Raw genomic sequence first — 21,420 nt, 5'->3', positions numbered from 1 at the left:
AGAAGAAGAAGAAGAAGAAGAGGAGGAGGAGGAGGAGGAGGAGGAGGAGGAGGAGGAGGAGGAGGAGGAGGAGAAGGAGGAGGAGGAGGGGGGGAGGAGCAGCAGCAGCATGGAATGGAAGAATAGAATAGAATAGAATAGAATAGAGCAGAGCAGAGCAGAGCAGAGCAGAGCAGAGCAGAGCAGAGCAGAGCAGAGCAGAACATGGGAATGGGACTGGACAGGACAGGACAGGAATGGAATAGGGATAGGGATAGGGATAGGGATAGGGATAGGGATAGGGATAGGGATAGGGATAGGGATAGGGATAGGGATAGGAATAGGAATAGGAGTGGAGTGGAGTGGAGTGGAGTGGAGTAGAGTAGAGTAGAATAGAATAGAATAGAATAGAATAGAATAGAATAGAATAGAATAGAATAGAATAGAATAGAATAGAATAGAATAGAATTCTTTATTGGCCAAATGTAATTGGACACACAAGGAATTTCTCTCCAGAGCAGAAGCTCTCAGTGTGCATGCAAACAACAAAGAAATGTAATCATAAGATACCAATAATAGAACGCAATAGGAAAGATGAGGAGGATAATAGTAACACAGCCCTACTACATCGTTAATAAATATCCTTAGACGTAAGACAGCATTGTGAGAATTAGATGTTCAGCCAAGTGTTGGCATGAGGGGAAAAAATTGTCTCCATGTCTACTTATTTTGGCATGCAAAGTTATTATATCATTATTAATTACCAATCAATAAATGAATAATTCGGTTCATCAGAAGAATGGGTGGAATTTCCCCCTCCATTCTTAGCAGGTCGCTCCATTGCCATTTTTTTTTTCCTTCCTCCAAAAAATAAATAAATAAAATAAACTGAATTGAATTGAATGTTTTATTTGGTCAATCATGGTTAGACACCAGAGGAATTTGTCTCAGGTACAGAAGTGTATGTGCAAAGCATCGTCCTTATCACCGTCCCAAGAAAAGGGAGAATAAAGAAGATGATAAGAAGGATAAATGCTAATATTTCAGCCACACTACTTAGGTGGAAATACATAAGTCTTTAGACCAGTGGTCACCATGAACCACTGGTGGTCTGTGAGAAGATTTTGGAGGTCTGCTGCAGAAAAACCTTTGCATTTTTGCATTTTTTTATATTGCACTAAATCAGGGATCCTCAACCTACGTCCCATAGGCCGGATACGGCCCGCCGAAGCAATTACTCCTGCTCGCTGATGGGACGGGGTCCTTCGGGCACTTAGCTTGGCTGCCTATTTAGTAGCTCCAGCCCATCCCTCCCTGGGAATCCAGGCGCTTTAGGGAGCAGTGCACGAAACATCAGAAGGACCCCATCCCGTCACTAATTCATATTAGTGGTCCACAGGATTTTAAATTATGAATTTAGTGGTCTCTGGGGTCCAAAAGGTTGGTGACCCTTGCTTTAGGCAGGACGGAGAGAACTAGTGTTGGAAGAACTGTCCTTCTGGGGAAAAAAGACACTGGAGGCATGGAGGCTGCTTGGAAAGATGGTTTAATGGTGGACAGGATCACATGGCTTGAGCTCCTGAACAGGAAAGGGAGAATCACATGCTTCAATGTTGGGTGAAGAAGAAGAGAGAGGACGAGATGCTGAAAGTCCCTGGTTTTATACTCTCTGTTCGGCCCCCCATCTCTCTGTTTCCTGTTCCGGTGTAAGAAAATGTGTTCTGATTGGTTGCCAGGCTCCCATGGGGCTGTGCAGGGGCAACTCTCTAGGCTGTGTGTGTGTGTTTTTTTCATATTAACTGAAGTATTTTAACTCATATATTTATACATATTACCATCATTATACCTCCATTTAACTACAATTGTTTAATTGTTATCCCTCCTTCCTTTCCTCCTTCCTTCCTTCCTTCCCTCCTTTCTTTTCTCCTTCTCTCCTTCGTTTCCCCCTTCGTTTCCTCCTTCCTTCCCCCCTTCCTTCTCTCCTACATTCCCTCCTTCCTTCCCTCCTTTCTTCTCTCCTTCTCTCCTTCCTTCCCTCCTTGCTTCCCTCCCTCCTTCCCTCCTTCCTTCCTACCCCCTTTCTTCTCTTTCTTCTCTCCTTCCTTCCTTCCTCCTCTCCTTTCCCTTCTCTCCTTCCCCTTCCTCCCCTTTACCCTTCCCCTCTTCTTCCCATTCCTCCCCTCTCTCCTACTCTTACATTCCCTCCCATTCTTCCTCTGTCTAGGCTGTGTTTTGAGTCTCAAGTTTGGTTGAGTTCTCAGATGCCCTGTGGCGAGTTGGGTAAAGGGCGAATAATATCATGCCTTAATCCCATCACCCTGGAGCTGAAGGGGAGAACTCTTTATTATGTAGAATAGACTGGCTTGGGCATCTTAATGGCCCATTGACAAAGGGAGGTGGGCAGGAAGCTGTAGGGAGCCTACTTTGTCTTTAAAACATGTTTCTCCCTTTTCACATCCGGGGGGAATATCATATTCTGCCTTTTCAATATTTCCTAGGATATTTCATTCTTCTAGGAGAGAGATGGGTTTTAACTCCCTACAATAGCAGAGTGAGGGCAGGAGGGGGGGGGGGAATTGTCCCTGTGCCTAGTTGTTTGGGCATTCAATGCCCTACAGCACCATCTTGAGGGGAGAAGTTGAAACAGTCTTATGTCCAAGATGTGAGAAGTCTACAGATATCTTCTCAGCCCTCATCCTGACCTGGGCAATAGACAAGTTTCCTAGGAAAGGCACGGTTGGTTCTCATTGTCCTTTCTGCAGTCTGTTGGAGTCTGGACCTGTCCTGCTGGGTTGATGGACAGGAGGTGATGGTGGTGAAGAACATCTGGAGATGGCTCCTTATGAGGTTTCAGCTCAACTCGAATGCCTGAGATGCTGAAATCGCTGGTGCTCCCGGTTATGAAGTAATCTCAAATAATACAAATCTGGGATTTGTAGTTTTCTGAGCATTCAGAAGGATCATCCATCCATCGATGGGAGGTGAATTCCCAATCTCAAATGCTGCTTTGCTATTTAAGCACTATAGTGCAATGTTTCTCCACCTTGGCCGGCTGGGGAATTCTGGGAGTTTAATTTTGCCCATTTTCAAGCTGCCAAGATGGAGAAACACTACTATGGTACTTCTCAAAACCCATTATAGAATAGAATAGAATAGAATAGAATAGAATAGAATAGAATAGAATAGAATAGAATAGAATAGAATAGAATAGAATAGAATAACAGATTTGGAAGGGACCGTGGAGAGCCGAGGTGGCCCAGTGGTTAGGGTGCAGTACTACAGGCCACTTCAGCTGACTGTTATCTGCAGTTCAGAGGTTCTAATCTCACCGGCTCAAGGTTGACTCAGCCTTCCATCCTTCCGAGGTGGGTGAAATGAGGACCCAGACTGTGGGGGGCGACATGCTGACTCTGTAAACCGCTTAGAGAGGGCTGAAAGCCCTATGAAGCGGTATATAAGTCTAACTGCTATTGCTATTGCTACTCCAACCCCCTGCCTACTCAGGAAACTCTAAACCACTTCAGACAAATGGATATCCAGCATCTTCTGAAAAACTTCTGGAGGCAACTTCTGTTCCACTGATTAATTGTTCTAACTGTCAGGAAATTTCTGCTTAGTTCTAAGTTGCTTCTCTCCAGCTTTGTTATTCTATCATTCTATCAAGGGTGTGTCAATTTCAGGGATGAACCCCCTGGCTCTCTGGTTTTTTGTCTCCTCAGAACTTCGTCCAGGTAATTAGCAACATCTTGACCGAAGACAACCGAGACAAATGGGAAGAAGCTCAGCTGGTATGTGAATCTTCAGATTCCTGATATAACTTTTTTCTAGAAATTGCTTGGAGGGAGAATGGCAATTATCTCAGAGTTTATAATACAGGTGGCCCTCAATTGATGACCAGTTGCTTGAGGTTCGTAAGTCAAGGACTATCTGAATAATAAACTATATAGCAACATTTGCTTAGCAACTGTTGGAAGGAACTAGAACCCACAGTCACCTGGCAATTGGTCCAAAGTCACCCAGCCAGTTTTCATGTCTAAATCAGGACACTAGAACTCACCCATTCTCCTGGTGATTGGGTCAAAATCCCTCAGTTGGCTTTCATGACTAAGGCGGCACTAGAACTCACAGTCTCCTAGTGATTAACCCAAAACCACATAGCCGCCTTTTATGTCAAAGGTGGAACTAGAATTCACCATCACCTGGCGATTGACCCAGTCACCCAGCCATTTTTCATGTCTAAAGCAGAACTAAAACCCACAATCTCTTTATGCTTGGCCCAAGGTCACCCAGCCCGCTTTCATGTCTAAAGTGGCACTAGAACTCACAGTCACCTGGTGATTGGCCCCAAGTCACCCAGACAGTTTTCATGTCTGAATCAGGACACTAGAACTCATCCATTCTCCTGGTGATCGGCCCCAAATCCCTCAGTTTGCTTTCATGACTAAGGCAGCACTAGAACTCACAGTCTCCTAGCGATTAACCCTTTTATTTATTAACCCAAAACCACATAGCCGCCTTTTATGTCTAAGGTGGGACTAGAACTCACAGCCACCTGGCGATTGGCCCAAAGTCACCCAGCCATTTTTCATGTCTAAAGCAGAACTAAAACTCACAATCTCTTTATGCTTGGCCCAAGGTCACCCAGCCCGCTATCATGCCTAAAGTGGCACTAGAACTCACAGTCACCTGGTGATTGGCCCCAAGTCACCCAGACAGTTTTCATGTCTGAATCAGGACACTAGAACTCACCCATTCTCCTGGTGATTGGCCCAAAATCCCGTAGCCACCTTTTGTGTCTAGGGTGGGACTCAAACTCACCACCTGGTTTCTATGCCAGCGCCTTCCTCGCTACATCAAATTGGATTTGGGCTGCCAAGAAGCCAGGGACGCTGAGAGAGACAAAAAAAAAGGGAAATAAAAGCTAAGCTTTTGTGCAAAAATGTTTGCAAGGCTTCCTTTCCGATGTAAGAGGAAGGGGAAAAAGCGACAACTGCAAAAATATATATATATATATATAACAGTGCCCCCTTTTGAAAAAGCCAAGCGTGTAGACAAGAAGACAAAGTGACACTTGGAAGCTTAGTTCAATATTATCAAAGGTACCTTGATGGCGCAGAGACAAATCTCTTCTAGCAGATTTTCAAACAAAACTCCGTGACGTTGAAACGCGGGAACCTAGGAGCTAGGCTGTCTAATCCCATTCTTTTTTTTTTTACAAAGAAACGTCTCTGTCTGAGCCACGGTGGCGTTTTTTTTTCCTGTGCGTTGATCATCCCAGGGGTGCTCTAGGCCAAAGACGTGGGAATCAGCCAAGATAAAATCTTCAACTAAGTTATTAACACAACACGTTTAATCAGGTCATCGGAAGCTCCCCGGAGCCGATAGTTCGGTGCGGTGGAGCAGAACAGAAAACGGGTTAATTCCATATCTGTAATTAACAAAGGGGATTAAAAAAACAGGACCAAGGCATAAACAGGCTGCAGGTGAGATCTTCTAATCTATTAGCTTTTGTGGCCTCCAGTGGCGCTGCAGCAGAGTCAGAGAGTGAGGAGGTTGGGGAGGAACATGGGCCAGTCCTGGAGTCTGGGGAAGGCTCGGAGGAGGGCTCTGTGTCGGAGACAGAGAGGGGGAACAGAGCCGTATGCCAGTTATCAGCTGCCTTCAGAGTCAGACATCAGTGAGGCAGAAGAACAGCTGGAGTCTGTTCCTGGTGTGCGCATGCACAGAGTTGCCAGACAAAGGGAACGGCTAAAGAACAGGGGTCGACTTGGGAGTAAGGCCACAGGGCGACGGTGAATGGCCCCTCCCAGAGGGAATAAAAGAGGAGCGAAAAGGGAGTGGAGTTTGCAGGAGACAATTAGTTCGCTTCATTGGTTCCTGACTCTCCGAGGCTCCTGGCCAAGTTCTGCAGATATTGGAGGAGGTCTGGAGGAGGCTGATGAGGAAGAGGAGGAACAGCTGGGTCCAGTGCCTGACATGTGAATGCGCAGAAGGCAGAGGAGAGGAGAGCAGTGGAAATCTATGGGCTGGTCCTTGGGATGGAAGCGCCACCGCTGCTAGCTAAGCCCCACCCTAGCTCTGGGGGATAAAAGGAGATGAATAATGTAGCAGACAGAACAGTAACTCTTATCCTGCAGTGAGTTGTCCTACAGCGATTTGGCAGTGGCCAATGGGCTGTGTTGTCCTAGACCCCTTTAGGAAGATCAAGAGGTCAGGGCAGCCATCAAAACTTTGGAACTGGGTTGTAAGCACCTCCGGGGAGGTCCGTTATGACTGCGAAGCAAACGTTCATAGGTTGAGGATTACCTGTGCAGCAGCCAGATCTTCAACCCATTGGGTGAAAGACACATGTCTTTCCAATGCTGCAATCTTAGCCTTTTTAGCCAATGTAAAGGCACGGAAAATCCATCTTCCCATTTTGCCATGCATGGTAACAGTGGAAATTGTACAAACGCATTTGTTTCCTTGCATTTTCCCAGTCTGTATGTGAATATCCACTTTGTCCTTGTTAGAAATTCTGTTTGTATATATATATCATCATAGAGCAAAGAAAGAGTACTGTCACCATGTGATTTACTGCTTAACAGTTTCCTATGTATGTTCATACCGGTTGCCAAGCCTCTGAATTTTAATCACATGAACCCCAAGGATGCTACAAAGGTCATTAAGTGTGTAAAAAGACTACTAAGTCACTTTTTTGCAGTGCCCTTGTACCTCCGATTGCTCACTAAATGAATGGTTGTAAGTCAAGGACTACCTGTATGTCCTGGGGTCCCACCTGCCTTGTTTCACTGAGGTCCTGCTCCCATGTTGCAGATGGGGTCCAACATCAAAGAACTTTTCCGACTTCTGGAGGACTTCATTGACGTCGTCGGCTTTCGCATGAAAGATTTTCAGGATTCTTATCAAGTGACCGACAACTTGGGTGAGTACATTGGACCGATCCAAGCCCCCTCCCCACCATTGATTTCTAAGTGGCAGGTGTTCTGACCTAGGCTTCCTCAAAAATCACGAGGCAGAGTCCTGGTCCCGATAAAACCCCGTTTATTAAACGAATGTGAATTCCTCACATTCACATTCAGCAAAGGCCTGGCAAACTGCCTTTCAAAGGAGTATTTATGACGACAGACCTTATCTAGCTTGGAAAGCTGCCATGTGAATATTTTCCAAATGAAGAAAAGACTGGGCACAGAGTCTCTGAGATTCACGGACAGATCTTCACACTCCTGAAACGAATCTAATAACCGAACAAACAATTTTTTTCCTCCAAAAGCCCACTCCCCTTTCGCTCCTCTTTTTTTCCTCTGGGAAGAGCCAATCACCTCCCACCTGTGGCATTACTCACAGGTCTACCCTGATTTCTGAGCTGTTCTTTTCTTCTGGCAGCTCCGCGCATGCGCACACTGGGAACAGGCTCCAGCTGTTCCTCTGCCTCACTGCTGTCTAGCTCGATAGGCACCTGATCACTGACAGATGGTCTCGGCCCCGTCTCTGCCTCTGATGCAGAGCCCTCATCAGAGCCTTCCCCAGCCTCCAGGATTGGCCCATGCTCCTCCCCAACCTCCTCACTGTCCGACTCTGCTGCCAGCTCCACTGGCCACTGGTGGGCCACAACAGTAGGATGCAAATACTAGGACAATGGATCCCTTCCCTTTATCCAGAGATAGCTTTCCGATGAAGGATTACTCAGCTTCTCCGAACCAGGGCAAGTTGAGGTCAAACCACAATGAGAGTTTTGACCCATTTTATGTTTATGGGAGAAAGAGATTCCCAGCAGGTTTGATTTACGCCTCTCCTGGCAGTTTGCACAATAAAAATAAAAGCAAAATAAACCTAATAAAATATAACTATGCTGATAGGCAGGCAAAAGGCAATTTTAAAACCCACCTTGTAATATAAGAACGGCTTGGAAGGGTTGCACTGCAGCCTGCACCAATGTGCGATTCTCACTGGTAGAGGTGAATGAAGTCGTAATCGGAGGCATGCAAAAATGGAGAGAGGGGGAGTGGTTAGGACAGCACATCTGAATATTCTTCAGCGTTTGGGGTGTAGATGGATGGTTTGGGCGGATTCGTCCCTACTTAATAATTATTAACTGTCGAGGGATTTCTGGATAGTGGAATTGTAGTTTTTTGGGTATGAGTGATCCGAATGAAACAGGTTGCATCAGCTGTTCATTATGTGCTATGATAATTGGCTTTGAATTTTCTTTCTTTCTTTCTTTTGCTCTCGCCCTTCCTTTCTTAATTTTTTCTCTTCTTTCTGTCCTTCCCTTCTCTCTCTCTCTCTTTCTTTCTTTCTCCTTCCTTTCCCTTCCCTTTCTTTTACTTTTTCTTTCCTTCTTTCTTCTTTCTTTCCCCTTCTTTCCCTATTTCTTTCTTACTCTCCTCCTCTCCCTCCCTCCTTCCCACTTTCTTTCTTTCTTTCTTTCTTTCTTTCTTTCTTTTTCTTTCTTTCTTTCTTTCTTTCTTTTCTTTCTTTCTTTCTTTCTTTCATTCTCCCTCCCTCCCTTCCTTAATTTTTTCTCTTCTTTCTGTCCTTCCCTTCTCTCTTTCTCTTTCTTTCTCCTTCCCTTCCCTCTTTCTTTCTTTCTTTCTCTTTCTTTTTCTTTTTTCTCTTTTCCTCTTCTCCTTTTCTTCCCTTCTTCCTCTGTTTCTTTCGTTCTCTCCTCCCCTTCCTCCCTCCCTCTCCTTCCTTCCTGCCTGCCTTCTTTCCTTTGCCCCCCTCCCTCCCTCCCTCTCTCTCTCTCTCTCTCTCTCTCTCTCTCTCTCTCTCTCTCTCTCTTTCTTTCTTTCTTTTCTTTCTTTCTTTCTTTCTTTCTTTCTTTCTCTCTTCACTCAAGTTGTCAGTATCCAGAAGCTGCCTGTTAAGGCAGCTAAAGCTCTCACTTTCCCTGTCAAAGGCTGGCGAGGAATGGTGGATTGGGCTCGCAATGCAGAAGACAAGGTCACGTTATCGAAAAGTATCTTCTCCACGGGAGTATCAGGTGAGGCTAAACGGAGCACTTTCTCAGGGGAATGCTGTCTGTTTCTGCTTTGTAAACTTTCGTCCTTTCTTGTTACATCCTTTTATTTTTGCATTTAAAAAACACCAAATATTTATTTAAGGAGAACTCAAATCTTAGACCACCGATCTGAACTTGGAGTTACGTAGTAGAACTGAATAAGAGAGTTGGGAGGGGACCTTGGAGGTCTTCTAGTCCAACAGTGGTCCCAAAGTTGTCATCAAAATGCTTTTTCAAAAGGTAACTGGACTTTCTTATTTGTTTTCCCCCCGCTGGGAAATGTTTTGCTTCTCATCCAAGAAGATGCTTCAGTTCTGAAGAAGCTTCTTGGGTGAGGACTGTAACATTTTCAAGGAAAAAAAACAAGCAAGGAAATCCAGTTGACTTTTGGAAAAGCACCTTTGGGACAACCAAACTCAGAAAGCATCAAGGACCCCACAGTTGTCATCCTCCTCCTCCTCCTCCTCCTCCTCCTCCTCCTCCTCCTCCTCCTCCTTTCCCCTGCAAACCTCACTCCTTTCTATCTCTGGTGATGCTACCTAGCTGGATCATGAAATGTGTGCAAGAAAACAACCAAGCTTAGATAGAATAGAATAACAAATAGGAATAACAGAGTTGGAAGGGACCTTGGAGGTCTTCTAGACAGGAAATTTCTCAGTTTTAAGTTGCTTCTCTCCTTGATTAGTTTCCACGCATTGCTTCTTGGTCTACCCTCAGGTGCCTTGGAAAATAGTTTGACTCCCTCTTCTTTCTGGCAACCTCTGAGATATTGGAAGACTGCTATCATGTCTCCCCTGGTCCTTCTTTTCATTAAACTAGACATACTCAATTCCTGCAAGTGTTCTTCGTATGTTTTAGCCTCCAGTCTCCTAATCTTTGTTGCTCTTCTCTGCACTCTTTCTACAGTCTCCACATCATTTTACATTGTGGCGACCAATACTCACTAAGATATCACAAAGGAACCCACAGTTTACATCTAAGTTTCAAATATTCTCTTCTATTGGTCCATTATCAATCAAGTAGGACTAACAATTAGGAACTCAGGAACAGAACATTGTATTCTATTCCATTCCATATTTATTATTCTGTTCTGTTCTATTCTGTTCTTTATTCCAATATTCTATTCTATTCTATTCTATTCCATTCCATTCCATTTTTATTATTCTATTCTATTCTGTTCCATTCTTTATTCCGATATTCTATTCCATTTCATTTCATTCCATTATATTTTAATTCTATTCTATTCTATTCCATCCCATCCCATCCCATCCCATCCCATTCCATTCATTCTTTATTCCATTCTATTCCATTCATTTTTATTCTATTTATTCCATTCCATTCATTCTTTTTCTATTCTATTCTATTCCATTCTATTCCATTTTCTTTATTCTATTCTATTCCGTTCCATTCTATTCCATTTTCTTTATTCTATTCTATTCTATTCTATTTTCTTTATTCTATTCTATTCCATTCTATTCCATTTTCTCTATTCTATTCTATTCTATTCTATTCCTTTTCCATTCTATTCCATTTTCTTATTCTATTCTATTCCATTCTATTCCATTTTCTTTATTCTATTCTATTCTATTCCTTTCCATTCTATTCCATTTTCTTCTATTCTATTCTATTCCATTCTATTCCATTTTCTTTATTCTATTCTATTTCCTTTCCATTCTATTCCATTTTCTTTATCTATTCTATTCCATTCTATTCCATTTTCTTTATTTCTATTCTGTTCCCTCAGAAAGAAGATCCAATGCTTCCTTTCCTGCATGGACAGAGTTAATATCTGAGTTCTCTTCGAACTACCTGAAATCTGAAATTGGGAGCCCCTTTTCCCAAGCTCTTCTCTACTCCAAATAAGCGTGGAAGGTCAGGCCCTCGATGAGGCTGCCGAGGCTCCAACGTTTGTCTCTGGTGACCTTCCCTTTCACAGAAGTAATTGAGAGGAACACCATTATGGGTGCCCGGTGAATGCTAATAGCCACTCTGAGAAATTGCAGGAGGGGAGGAATAAAGCTGCTTTATTATGGAAGGGCAGGCAAATATGAAATGTAATTTAGATGTGGGACCATCGTGGCAAATTTCTAGGTCGGTGGCAGGTGGGAGATGGGGAGACAGGATAGATTAGACTAGACTAGTTTAACAGAGTTGGAAGGGACCTTGCAGGTCATCTAGTCCAACCCCCACCCAAGCAGGAGACCCCTACACCCGTGATGCTGAACCTGTGGCCCGTGTACCCAAAGTGGCATGTGGAGCCATGTCGCCCGGCATACACAGCCTTGCCTGTTTGTCTTCTGGGTGTCTGGTGTGCATGCACGCATGACGATCAGCTGTCCTTCGTGCGCGGCAGTGATGGAAACTGGTGTGCAAATGCGTGCTGGCCAGCTGATTGCCGGGTGCTCTGCGCGCCAGAACCGGGAAGTTCAACATTTTCCAAAGCACGATCCCTTCACGAGCGCAGCAGTGCCAAAAACTGCCCTGTGCATGCGTGCCGGGCCAGCTGATCGTTGGGTGCGCATGCTTGCTAGAAACCGGAAGTTTGACTTTTCCAGAGCACAGCCCTGACAAGCGCACGCACAACATTTCCATGCAATCTTTTCGGCACTTGATGCCAAAATAGCTCGCCATCACTGTCCTACACCATTTGAACACGTGTGGAAGTGTGAGACAGACAGCAGCAAGCGTTAACACAAGCAATGGGGGAAGCCACAAAAAAAGGGGAGCAGGGAGGGGTCCGTTGGCTGCCAGTGGCCCATCGTGCATCCTACCAGCACCCCAAGAGTAATCTAAGGATCCGTCCCTGAGGATATCGGATTGATATAAGAGATAATGGATGGATGCTGATCAAGGAGAGAAGCAACCTGAAGGAGAAACTTCCCAACAGGGAGGACAATTAGCCAGTGGGACAGCTTGCCTCCAGAAGTTGTAGGTGCTTCATCACTGCCAGTGACATGCGGTGAGCTTTATGGCTGGTGAGGCAGCTTTTTTAGACTTGTGGACTTCAACTCCCAGAATTCCACAGCCAGGCATGCTCAGTTCCGATTTAAAGCGACAGCATTTTTCCCGCTTGCAAAATAAGTTTTCCCATTCTTTTCTTCTCCCTCCCTCCCCCTCCAATTGTCCCCCCGTAGAAAACGGCTGACAAAACGCAGCCTGCCGAACAGGCTCGACGGGCCCTCGTTTCCCAGAACAATCCTTCCCAACTTCTATTTCTGAAAAGTATTTGTCCCCGTGGACCGGGGTCCCTTCCACGACACGAGTTTCGCAACTCTGCACAGCGCGACGTAATGGTGCTCCAGTCGATACGTTTTTTAGGAAAACATAAAACCGAAGAGGCGCTTAATTGGAGCAGCAGTGCTACAATGGGAATAGACGATCAGAACTCGTGCGAGCCGGATAGTTGGGGCTGCTAATTGAAAAGGGACTTAAGTACCCTCAATTAATGCATAGCGGAAGCTTTCTTGCATTCCCAAAACAACGCGAAGAAGTGACTCCAGCTCAAATCGCATTAGAACAAAAGCCAGCAAAAACTTTCTTCTTTTTTTAAAAAAAGTTTTTTTTATTAGATAAACATAAAAACATTGGACATAGTGCGACATTTCTGGCAAATGGCTATCCAACATCTTCTTAAAGACTTCCAGTGTTGGGGCATTCACAACTTCTAGAATAACAGAGTGGAAGGGACCTTGGAGATCTTCTAGTCCAACCCCTGGCTTAGGCAGAAAACCCTACACCACTTCGGATGAATAGTTATCTAACACCTTCTTAAAAACATCCAGTGCTGGAGTATTTACAACTTCTGGAGGCAAGTTGTTCCACTGATCAATTGTTCTAACTGTCAGGAAATTTCTCCTCAGTTCTAAGTTGCTTCTCTCCTTGATTAGTTTCCACCCCATGCTCCTTGTTCTGCCCTCAGGTGCTTTGGAGAATAGCTTGACTCCCTCTTCTTTGTGGCAACCCCTGAGATATTGGAACACTGCTATCATGTCTCCCCTGTTCCTCTTTTCATTAAACTAGACATACCCAGTTCTTGCAACTGTTCTTTCAGGCTTCCAGGGAGAGCCACAAATCTTGTAGAATAGAATAGAAATAGAATAGAATAAGAGAGTTGGAAGGACCTTGGAGGTCTTCTAGTCCAACCCCCTGCTCAAGCAGGAAACCCTACAGCACCTCAGTTAAATGGCTATCCAACATCTTCTTAAAGACTTCCTGTGTTGGGGCATTCACAACTTCTGAAGTTGTTCCACTGATACAATTGTTCTCACTGTCAGGAAATTTCTCCTCAGTTCTAAGTTGCTTCTCTCCTTGATTAGTTTCCACCCATTGCTTCTTGTTCTACCCTCAGGTGCCTTGGAGAATAGCTTGACTCCCTCTTCTTTGTGGCAATCCCTGAGATATTGGAAGACTGCTATCCTGTCTCCCCTAGTCCTTCTTTTCATCAAACTAGACATACCCAGTTCTGCAACCGTTCTTCATATGTTTTAGCCTCCAGTCCATTAATCTTCTTTGTTGCTCTTCTCTGAACTCTTTCTAGAGTCTCACATTTTGTATGTTGCGATGGGATTTGCATCTGCAAAACAGCAAGGAGATATAATTGTTCTTGCCGCAGTCGTTAAGCAAGTCACTGCAGGTGTTAAGTTAGTAACTGGTCATCAAGTGAAACTGGCTTCCCTGTTGACTTGGCTTGTTGGGAGATCGCAAAAGGGATTACGTGATCCCGGGGACGCTGTGTCCGTCATAAATACGAGTCAGTGGCCAAGGGCGTGAATTTCAATCATGTGATCACGGGACACTGAAGGGGTCGTATGACATTGGGAACCCAGCCGCGGTCGTAAGTATGACCGCTTGCCAAACCATCTGAATTTTGATCCCACAACCTTGGGGATGCTGGAACCAACAGTTGTTAAGTGTGGAAAACGATCAGCCGTCCCATTTTTCAGTGCTGTTGTCATCTTGAACGACAACACTGAACAAACTTTTGGAAGTTGAAGGCTGTCGGTATTCTGTTTAAATAAACACCTCTCCTTTTTCCTCCTTTGGTTCCTGTTGTTTCTCATTCTTTTGCTCCACTTCGGTCCTCACTCTGCTTCCTTTGTTGCTTCTTCACAGAGACAGATGACTCCTCCGTCTTTGTGGTGGGCACGGGTCATTTATCGCAACCTGGCTGGCATCCTGGGCCTTCAGAGGTAACTGGAGATCTCTCTCTCTCTCTCTCTCTCTCTCTCTCTCTCTCTCTCTCTCTCTCTCTCTCTCTCTCTCTCTCTCTCTCTGTGTGTGTGTGTGTGTGGTGTGTGTGTGTATCAGAAGTGGGTTCCCACCGTTTGGACTGGTTAGCCGAGTAGGTAGTAACTCGGCCGGACACCCCCCAAACCGATTCTATCAGCTCTTGCTTTTGCTTCTGCACATGCGCAAAAGCAATTTCCTTACTATTGCGCATGCATGCATAGCACGCCGCAGCGCACCCCTCAGTGAACCGGCAGTAACAGAAGATGGAACCCACCCCTGGTATGTATGTATGTATGTAGGTAGGTAGGTAGGTAGGTAGGTAGGTAGGTATCTATCTATCTATCTATCTATCTATCTATCTATCTATCTATCTATCTATCTATCTATCTATCATCTGTCTGTCTGTCTGTGTATCTATCATCTATATCTATCTATCTATCTATCTATCTATCTATCATCTATCTATCTATCTATCTATCTATCTATCTATCTATCATCTGTCTATCATCTGTCTATCTATCATCTGTCTATCTATCTATCTATCTATTATCTATCTATCTATCATCTATCTATCTGTGTATCTATCATTTATCTATCATCTATCTATCTATCTATCTATGTATCTATCTATCTATGTATCTATAATCTATCTATCATCTATCTATCTATCTATCTATCTATCTATCCATCGATCCATCCATCCATCCATCATCGATCCATCCACATCCATCCATCCATCATCTATCTAATCTACCTATTTATATCTATATATATCTGTGGTCTATTATATCTCTCTCTCATAGATAAATGATAGATAGGCAGACAGACAGCAAATCTATCTATAATCTATCTATTTCCATATCTATCTATCTATCTATATATCTATCTATCTATCTATCTATCTATCTATCTATCTATCTATCTATTTATCTATCTATCTATCTATCTATTATCTATCATCTATCTATCTCTATCATTATATCTGTGTATCTATCATCTATCATCTATCTATCTCTATGTATCTATCTATCTATCTATGTATCTATCTATCTATCTATCTATCATCTATCTATCATCTATCTATCTATCTATCTATCTATCTATTATCTATCATCTATCTATCTGTGTATCTATCATCTATCTATCATCTATCTATCTGTGTATCTATCATCTATCATCTATCTATCTATCTATGTATCTATCTATCTATGTATCTATCTATCTATCATCTATCTATCTATCTATCTATCTATCTATCTATCTATCTATCTATCTATCTATCTATCTATCTATCTATCTATCTATCTATCTATCTATCTATCTATCAGTGGTGGGATTCAAATAATTTAACACGGGTTCTCTGCCCTAATGATTTCTTCAAACAACCAGTTCACCAAACTGCTTAGAAAGTTACCAACCAGTTCTCCCGAAGTGGTGCGAACTGGCTGAATCCCACCACTGGTATGTATGTATATAAGCCAAGAATGAGAGAGGTGGTGGAAATATTTATTTATTTATTTATTTATTTATTTATTTATTTATTTATTTAGTCAGTCAAACATGTACAAGATAACAAGTTAGGTATAAACATGAACACAGGAAAAATGGGTACGAATAAATGGGGACAGTAGGACAGGGACGGTAGGCATGATGGTGCGCTTATGCACGCCCCCCTTTACCGACCTCTTAGGAATGGGGTGAGGTCCACAGTAGATAGTTTAAGGTTGAAGCTGTGGTGGGTTTGAGGCTTCAACAACGGAGTCAGGTAGAGCATTCCAGGCATTGACCACTCTGTGTCTGAAGTCGTATTTTCTGCAATCGAGTTTGGAGCGGTTGACCTTGAGTTCGTATCAATGGATGCTTGTGTATTATTGAGGTTGAAGCTGAAGAAGTCATTGACACGTAGGACGTTGTAGCAGGCAATTTTGTGTACTACGCTTAATCGGCATAGTTCTAGGTTGTCCAAGCTCAAAATTTGAAGCCTGGGGGTATAAGGTATTCTATTGTGAGCAGAGAGACATCAACCTGCCAACAAAAGTGTGTATAGTCAAGGTGATGGTTTTCCCAGTTGCAATGGATGGCTGTGAAAGTTGGCCAATAAGGAAGGCTGAGCGCTAAAGAGTGGAGGCCTTTGAACTCTGGTGCCGGAGAAAGACTCCTGCATTGAGTCCCTTGGACTGCAAGGCCATCCAACCGGTCAGTCCTAGAGGAGATCAACCCTGACTGCTCTTTAGAAGGCCAGATCCTGAAGAGGAAACTCAAAGACTTTGGCCATCTAATAAGAAGGAAGAACACACTGGAAAAGAGCCTCATGTTGAGAAAGATGGAGGGCCAAAGATGAAGGGGACGACAGAGAAGGAGGTGGCTGGATGGAGTCACCGAAGCAGCAGGCTTGAGCTTAAATGGACTCAGAGGATGGTAGAGGACAGGAAGGCCGGGAGGAAAGTTTTCCATGGGAGTTGCGATGGATCAAACACAGCTTTGCAACTAACAACAACATTGTGAAACAGATATATTATTATATATAGCAAAGTAGATGATCCGTTGCTGTGTTTGGAATCTCAGCACGGCCGGCTGGGAATTCTGGGAGTTGAAGTCCACCCATCTTAGAGTCACTAAGGTTGAGAAACATTGTCGTAAATGTCTCCCCCATCACGTTTTTCTTCTCTCTGGCTGAAATTTAGCCACATCATCAGGACCTCAGCCTGAGAGGACATCTCTGTGGCTTGTTCAACACATCCTTCTCTAATTCTTCATTGCACATCGTGCTTCACTGCACTGCAGTGGCTGTTTCAGCAACAACTTGCTGAGTCAGATGGACTGAACCTATAGATCCAAAAAGGCCCTTTGGAGAGATCTAAAACCTCACTCCACGGCAGAGAGTTGGAAACTCTTGCTCTTTCAGTCGGAGCAAGGAATCCACGGTGCATCCTAAAAGCTGATCCAGTGATCCCCAAAGGGATCTGCAGATCCCAGTCCAATAAACACTACAGCTGCCTCTATTTTTGCAGACTTCAGTAGGGGGATTGCCGTCTACGGGTATCATGAGAATGAAAAAGGAATCGTAGCTGAAATCTCCCGTTTGATTCTCACATTGTAGGAAGTTATCACTAGCCCATCTCCTAGAACAGTGGTTCCCAAACTTGGCAACTTTTAAGACTTGTGGACTCCCAGAATTCTCCAGAGTCCCTTGGACTGCAAGGCCATCCAACCGGTCAGTCCTAGAGGAGATCAACCATGGCTGCTCTTTAGAAGGCCAGATCCTGAAGAGGAACTCAAAGACTTTGGCCATCTAATAAGAAGGAAGAACACACTGGAGAAGAGCCTCATGTTGAGAACGATGGAGGGCAAAAGAAGAAGGGGACGACAGAGAAGGAGGTGGCTGGATGGAGTCACCGAAGCAGCAGGCTTGAGCTTAAATGGACTCCAGAGGATGGTAGAGGACAGGAGGCTGGAGGAACATTTTCCATGGGGGTCACGATGGGTCAGACAGAACTTCGCAACCAACAACAACAGCAAAATTCAAATCTCAACAAACAACTATTCAACTCCTATATTGGCTGAATCTTCTATAACTGTGGTTCCCCAAACTTGGCAACTTTAAGACTTGTGGACTTCAACTCCAGAATTCTCCAGCCAGCAGAGCTGGCTGGAGAATTCTGGGAGTTGAAGTCCACAAGTCTTAAAGTTGCCAAGTTTGGGAACCACTGTCCTAGCAGAATGAAATATTCTAGGAAATTTAAAAAGGCAGAATATTATGTTACCAGGATGAAAAAAGGAGAACGTGTTTAAAGGCAAAGCAGCTCCAGGGTGATTCGGATTAAGACATGATAGGATTAGCCCTCTACCCATCTCACCAGATGGCACCTGGGAAGATTGCATCACCCTGCAAGGATCAACCAAGCCTGGGACTCAGGACAGCCTACAGAGTCACCCCTGCATGGCCCCATGGGAGTCTGACAACCAATCAGAATAACAAGCTCAAATTCAAAAGCCCAACAGAGGTATAAAATCAGCATCTCCAGAATCTCTTCCCCCTTTTTTTGGCCTGGACTTCAAACCATGTGATCCTGTCCACCATTAAACCGTCTTTCAAAGCAGCCTCCGTGTTTCCAGTATCTTTTCCCCCACTTGGAACTGAACCCAGATGGGCATTTCTTCCAACAACTGCAAATCCATGAACTGCCTTGGGTCCTCCTCTCAGCTGGAATGCAGAGATTGATACCAAAAAAAAACCCCGCTAGAGAGCAATTGTAAATTCCAGGTCTCCAAACTCCAATCAATAGCTCCAATCAATAGGTGGAGTTGTTTATAGACATGGGGGTTTTACTCCGAGTTCCTGGTTTTCCAACCTGCTTGCGTAGTCAGTTGATGGTATGGTTGATGGCCCCCAAGGGAGGCTAAAAGATAGCTTTCTTTTCTCGGCTTCAAGAAGAAATAAAGATGGTTGGTGTGAGAGACCAGCAAAGAAATAATTAATCTCAGGGAAGAAGGCAGTGATGAGGTTAGGCAATTATCAAGAAGTCCCAGGTTGTAGGTTAATGAGAGGGATAGAATCCAGATCACGTGAAGTGTTAATACCACTTTATAAGGCCACACTTGAAATACTGCATTCAGTTTTGGTCACCACGATGTAGAAAAGATGTGGAGACTCTAGAACGAGTCCAGAGAAGAGCAACTAAGAGGATTAGGGGACTGGAGGCTAAAACATATGAAGAACGGTTGCATGAATTGAGTATGTCTAGTTTAATGGAAAGAAGGACCAGGGGAGACATGATAGCAGTGTTCCAATATCTCAGGGGCTGCCACAAAGAAGAGAGAGTCAAGCTATTCTCCAAAGCACCTGAGGGTAGAACAAGAAGCAATGGGTGGAAACTAATCAAGGAGAGAAGCAACTTAGAACTAAGGAGAAATGTCCTGATATTTAATCGGTGGAACAACTTGCCTCCAGAAGTTGTAAATACTCCAGCACTGGATGTTTTAAAGAAGGTGTTAGATAACTATTCATCCGAAGTGGTGTAGGGTTTTCTGTCTAAGCCAGGGGTTGGACTAGAAGACCTCCAAGGTCACTTCCAACTCTGTTATTCTATTCTAACTGTGGCAGGAAAGATGATAACGTTGACCAAAACTCACCCAACAAATGTCTCGCTTAACAACATGAATTTTGGGACTCAGTTGTGGTTGTAAGTTGAGGACCACTTGTCCCATGGACTTCAGGAAGAACAAGTTCTTGGGTTCTGAGCCAATCAAGGCTCCCTGGTCCTTTGAGATGACAACCATCCACAGAAGCTCACATACTTCGGGTACGTGATGTGGGCAGCTGATGGTCTGGAAAAAAACACGAGTGAAGCAAAAAGAAGTCAAGAGCGGAAGGACAAAATGACATCTTGGTGTCGTGTTTGCTGGATAAGCACATGGTGCTGGAGACCAGCTGAGATGGAGAACATTGGACCATAAACTCCACAAGAGCCGGATGTAGCTGAGTGCCACTGCACCGACTGGCTTCTCTTTTGGGTCAAGATGAACCCACGACATGAACAAACGTTCGTTTCTGAGCCAGGCCAAGCTGTTTGCATGGAACATTTGTTTTTAATATGGAATTTTCCTAAGAATATTAGTGTCTTTCTTTGTTTACAGTATCCCTCAGTTGGTTTGAATGACAAAGATCCCATTAAGGCAACTTACAACGTTAAAATCAATAAGGAAGACGAGGATGTTAGCAAAGTTAATAGTCTCCGGTTAAAATCTCCCCAAATCTTCCTTTCCTTTCCCTTCCTTTCCCTTCCCTTCTTCATCCATTTACTTCTCCATTCTTTTCCTTTCTTTCTTTCCTTTCCTTCCTTTCCCTTCTTCATCCATTTTGTTCTCCTTTCCTTTCCCTTCCCTTGTTCATCTGTTTACTTCTCCATTCCTTTCTTTCTTTTCTTTTCTTCCCTTCCTTTACCTTCCCTTCTTCATCCATTTACTTCTCCTTTCCTTCCTTTCCTTTCCCTTCCCTTCCTTTCCTTTTTCTCCCTTCCCTTCTCTTCCTTCTTTTCCTTTCCCTTCCCTTTCCTTCCCTTCTCTTTCCTTTCCTTTCCCTTTCTTTTTCCTTTTCTTCCCCTCTTCCTTTGTATATTTTTTCTTTTTTTCTTTCTTTTTTTCTATTTTTTCTTTCTTTCTTTCTTTTCTTTCTCCTCCTCCTCCTCCTCCTCCTCCTCCTCCTCCTCCTCCTCCTCCTCCTCTCTTTAACAATATCTTTACATAGCAAAATAGTGGAGACTTTACCACTCAGCTCAAGGCATTCCAAAAAGATCACTAAAGTCCTTTCCCCTTATTGTAAAAAAAATGGTGTATTTTGTTTTTATGGTTAATTTTTCATCACTGACAGACTGCATGATCTTTATTTGTCCACTTACTGATATGATACCTTTGCATCATTCTTTATTTCCTTTTATTTCCTCTTTAAAAGTTTTTTTTTTTAAAAAAAAAAAATCTCTAAAAACCAGGCAGACAAATGTGATTTCAGGTTACTAATGGCGATCTTTGAGGTATTTTTTTTAAAAAAAACTAGCCACGAGGGAATCTGAGAAATCCAATTTACAAGGCATTTCATAAGCATGAATCTTTCTTCTTAATGGTCTCCAAGAGAGGCTCGGAGGGATGATCAATTAATGATAGGGATGATATTAAATGAGAGTGATGGTATTAAAATAATGGTAATAATATGGGTGTTCTTTATCTAATGTTGCTCAGCATGTGTAGGCATAGTTTAAAACTCCACAGGCTGAAGCACACAATTTTGGAAAGTGTAAACAGCACACTCTGCTATTTTCATTTTCCGTAAAGTTTCAGGACTGTTGCACACTCCAAAACATCCAGTTTTAGTTGCCATGCTATAAAAAAAAAGATGTTGAGATTTTGGAATAGTGCAGAGAAGAGCAACCAAGATGATTAGGGGACAGGAGGCTAAAACATATAAAAAAACAGTTGCAGGAATTGGGCATGGCTAGTGACATGAATGTGTCACTTAGCCACTGGGATGCGGTGGCTCAGTGGCTAAGACACTGAGCTTGTCAATCAGAAAGGTCAGAAGTTCGGTGGTTTGAATCCCTAGCGCCTCAAGAAAGGAGGGAAGGAAGGAGGGAATGTAGGAGAGAAGGAAGGGGGGAAGGAAGGAGAGAAGGAGAAAAGAAAGGAGGGAAGGAAGGAGGGAAGGAAGGAGGAAA

The 21,420-nt window shown here is 43.7% G+C and overlaps 1 protein-coding gene across 1 annotated transcript in view; it reads left to right on the top strand.

Annotated features, from left to right (window-relative positions):
• ADGRB1 (adhesion G protein-coupled receptor B1) overlaps positions 1-21,420 on the top strand; it is a 303,358-nt gene that overhangs the window by 166,646 nt on the left and 115,292 nt on the right. The window contains 5 exon segments of the mRNA XM_087706632.1: positions 3,699-3,767; positions 6,796-6,904; positions 8,822-8,965; positions 14,096-14,130; positions 14,132-14,172. Of these exon segments, the coding sequence (XP_087562758.1) occupies positions 3,699-3,767; positions 6,796-6,904; positions 8,822-8,965; positions 14,096-14,130; positions 14,132-14,172 (398 nt within the window).

Source organism: Thamnophis sirtalis, unplaced genomic scaffold (assembly GCF_051295495.1).
Source record: "Thamnophis sirtalis isolate CommonGarterSnake01/CBP01778 unplaced genomic scaffold, rThaSir2_p1.2 scaffold_2, whole genome shotgun sequence".
NCBI lineage: Eukaryota > Metazoa > Chordata > Lepidosauria > Squamata > Natricidae > Thamnophis > Thamnophis sirtalis.
The sequence above is the reverse complement of the archived record's forward strand: the minus strand, read 5'-3'. Positions and strand labels throughout refer to the sequence as shown.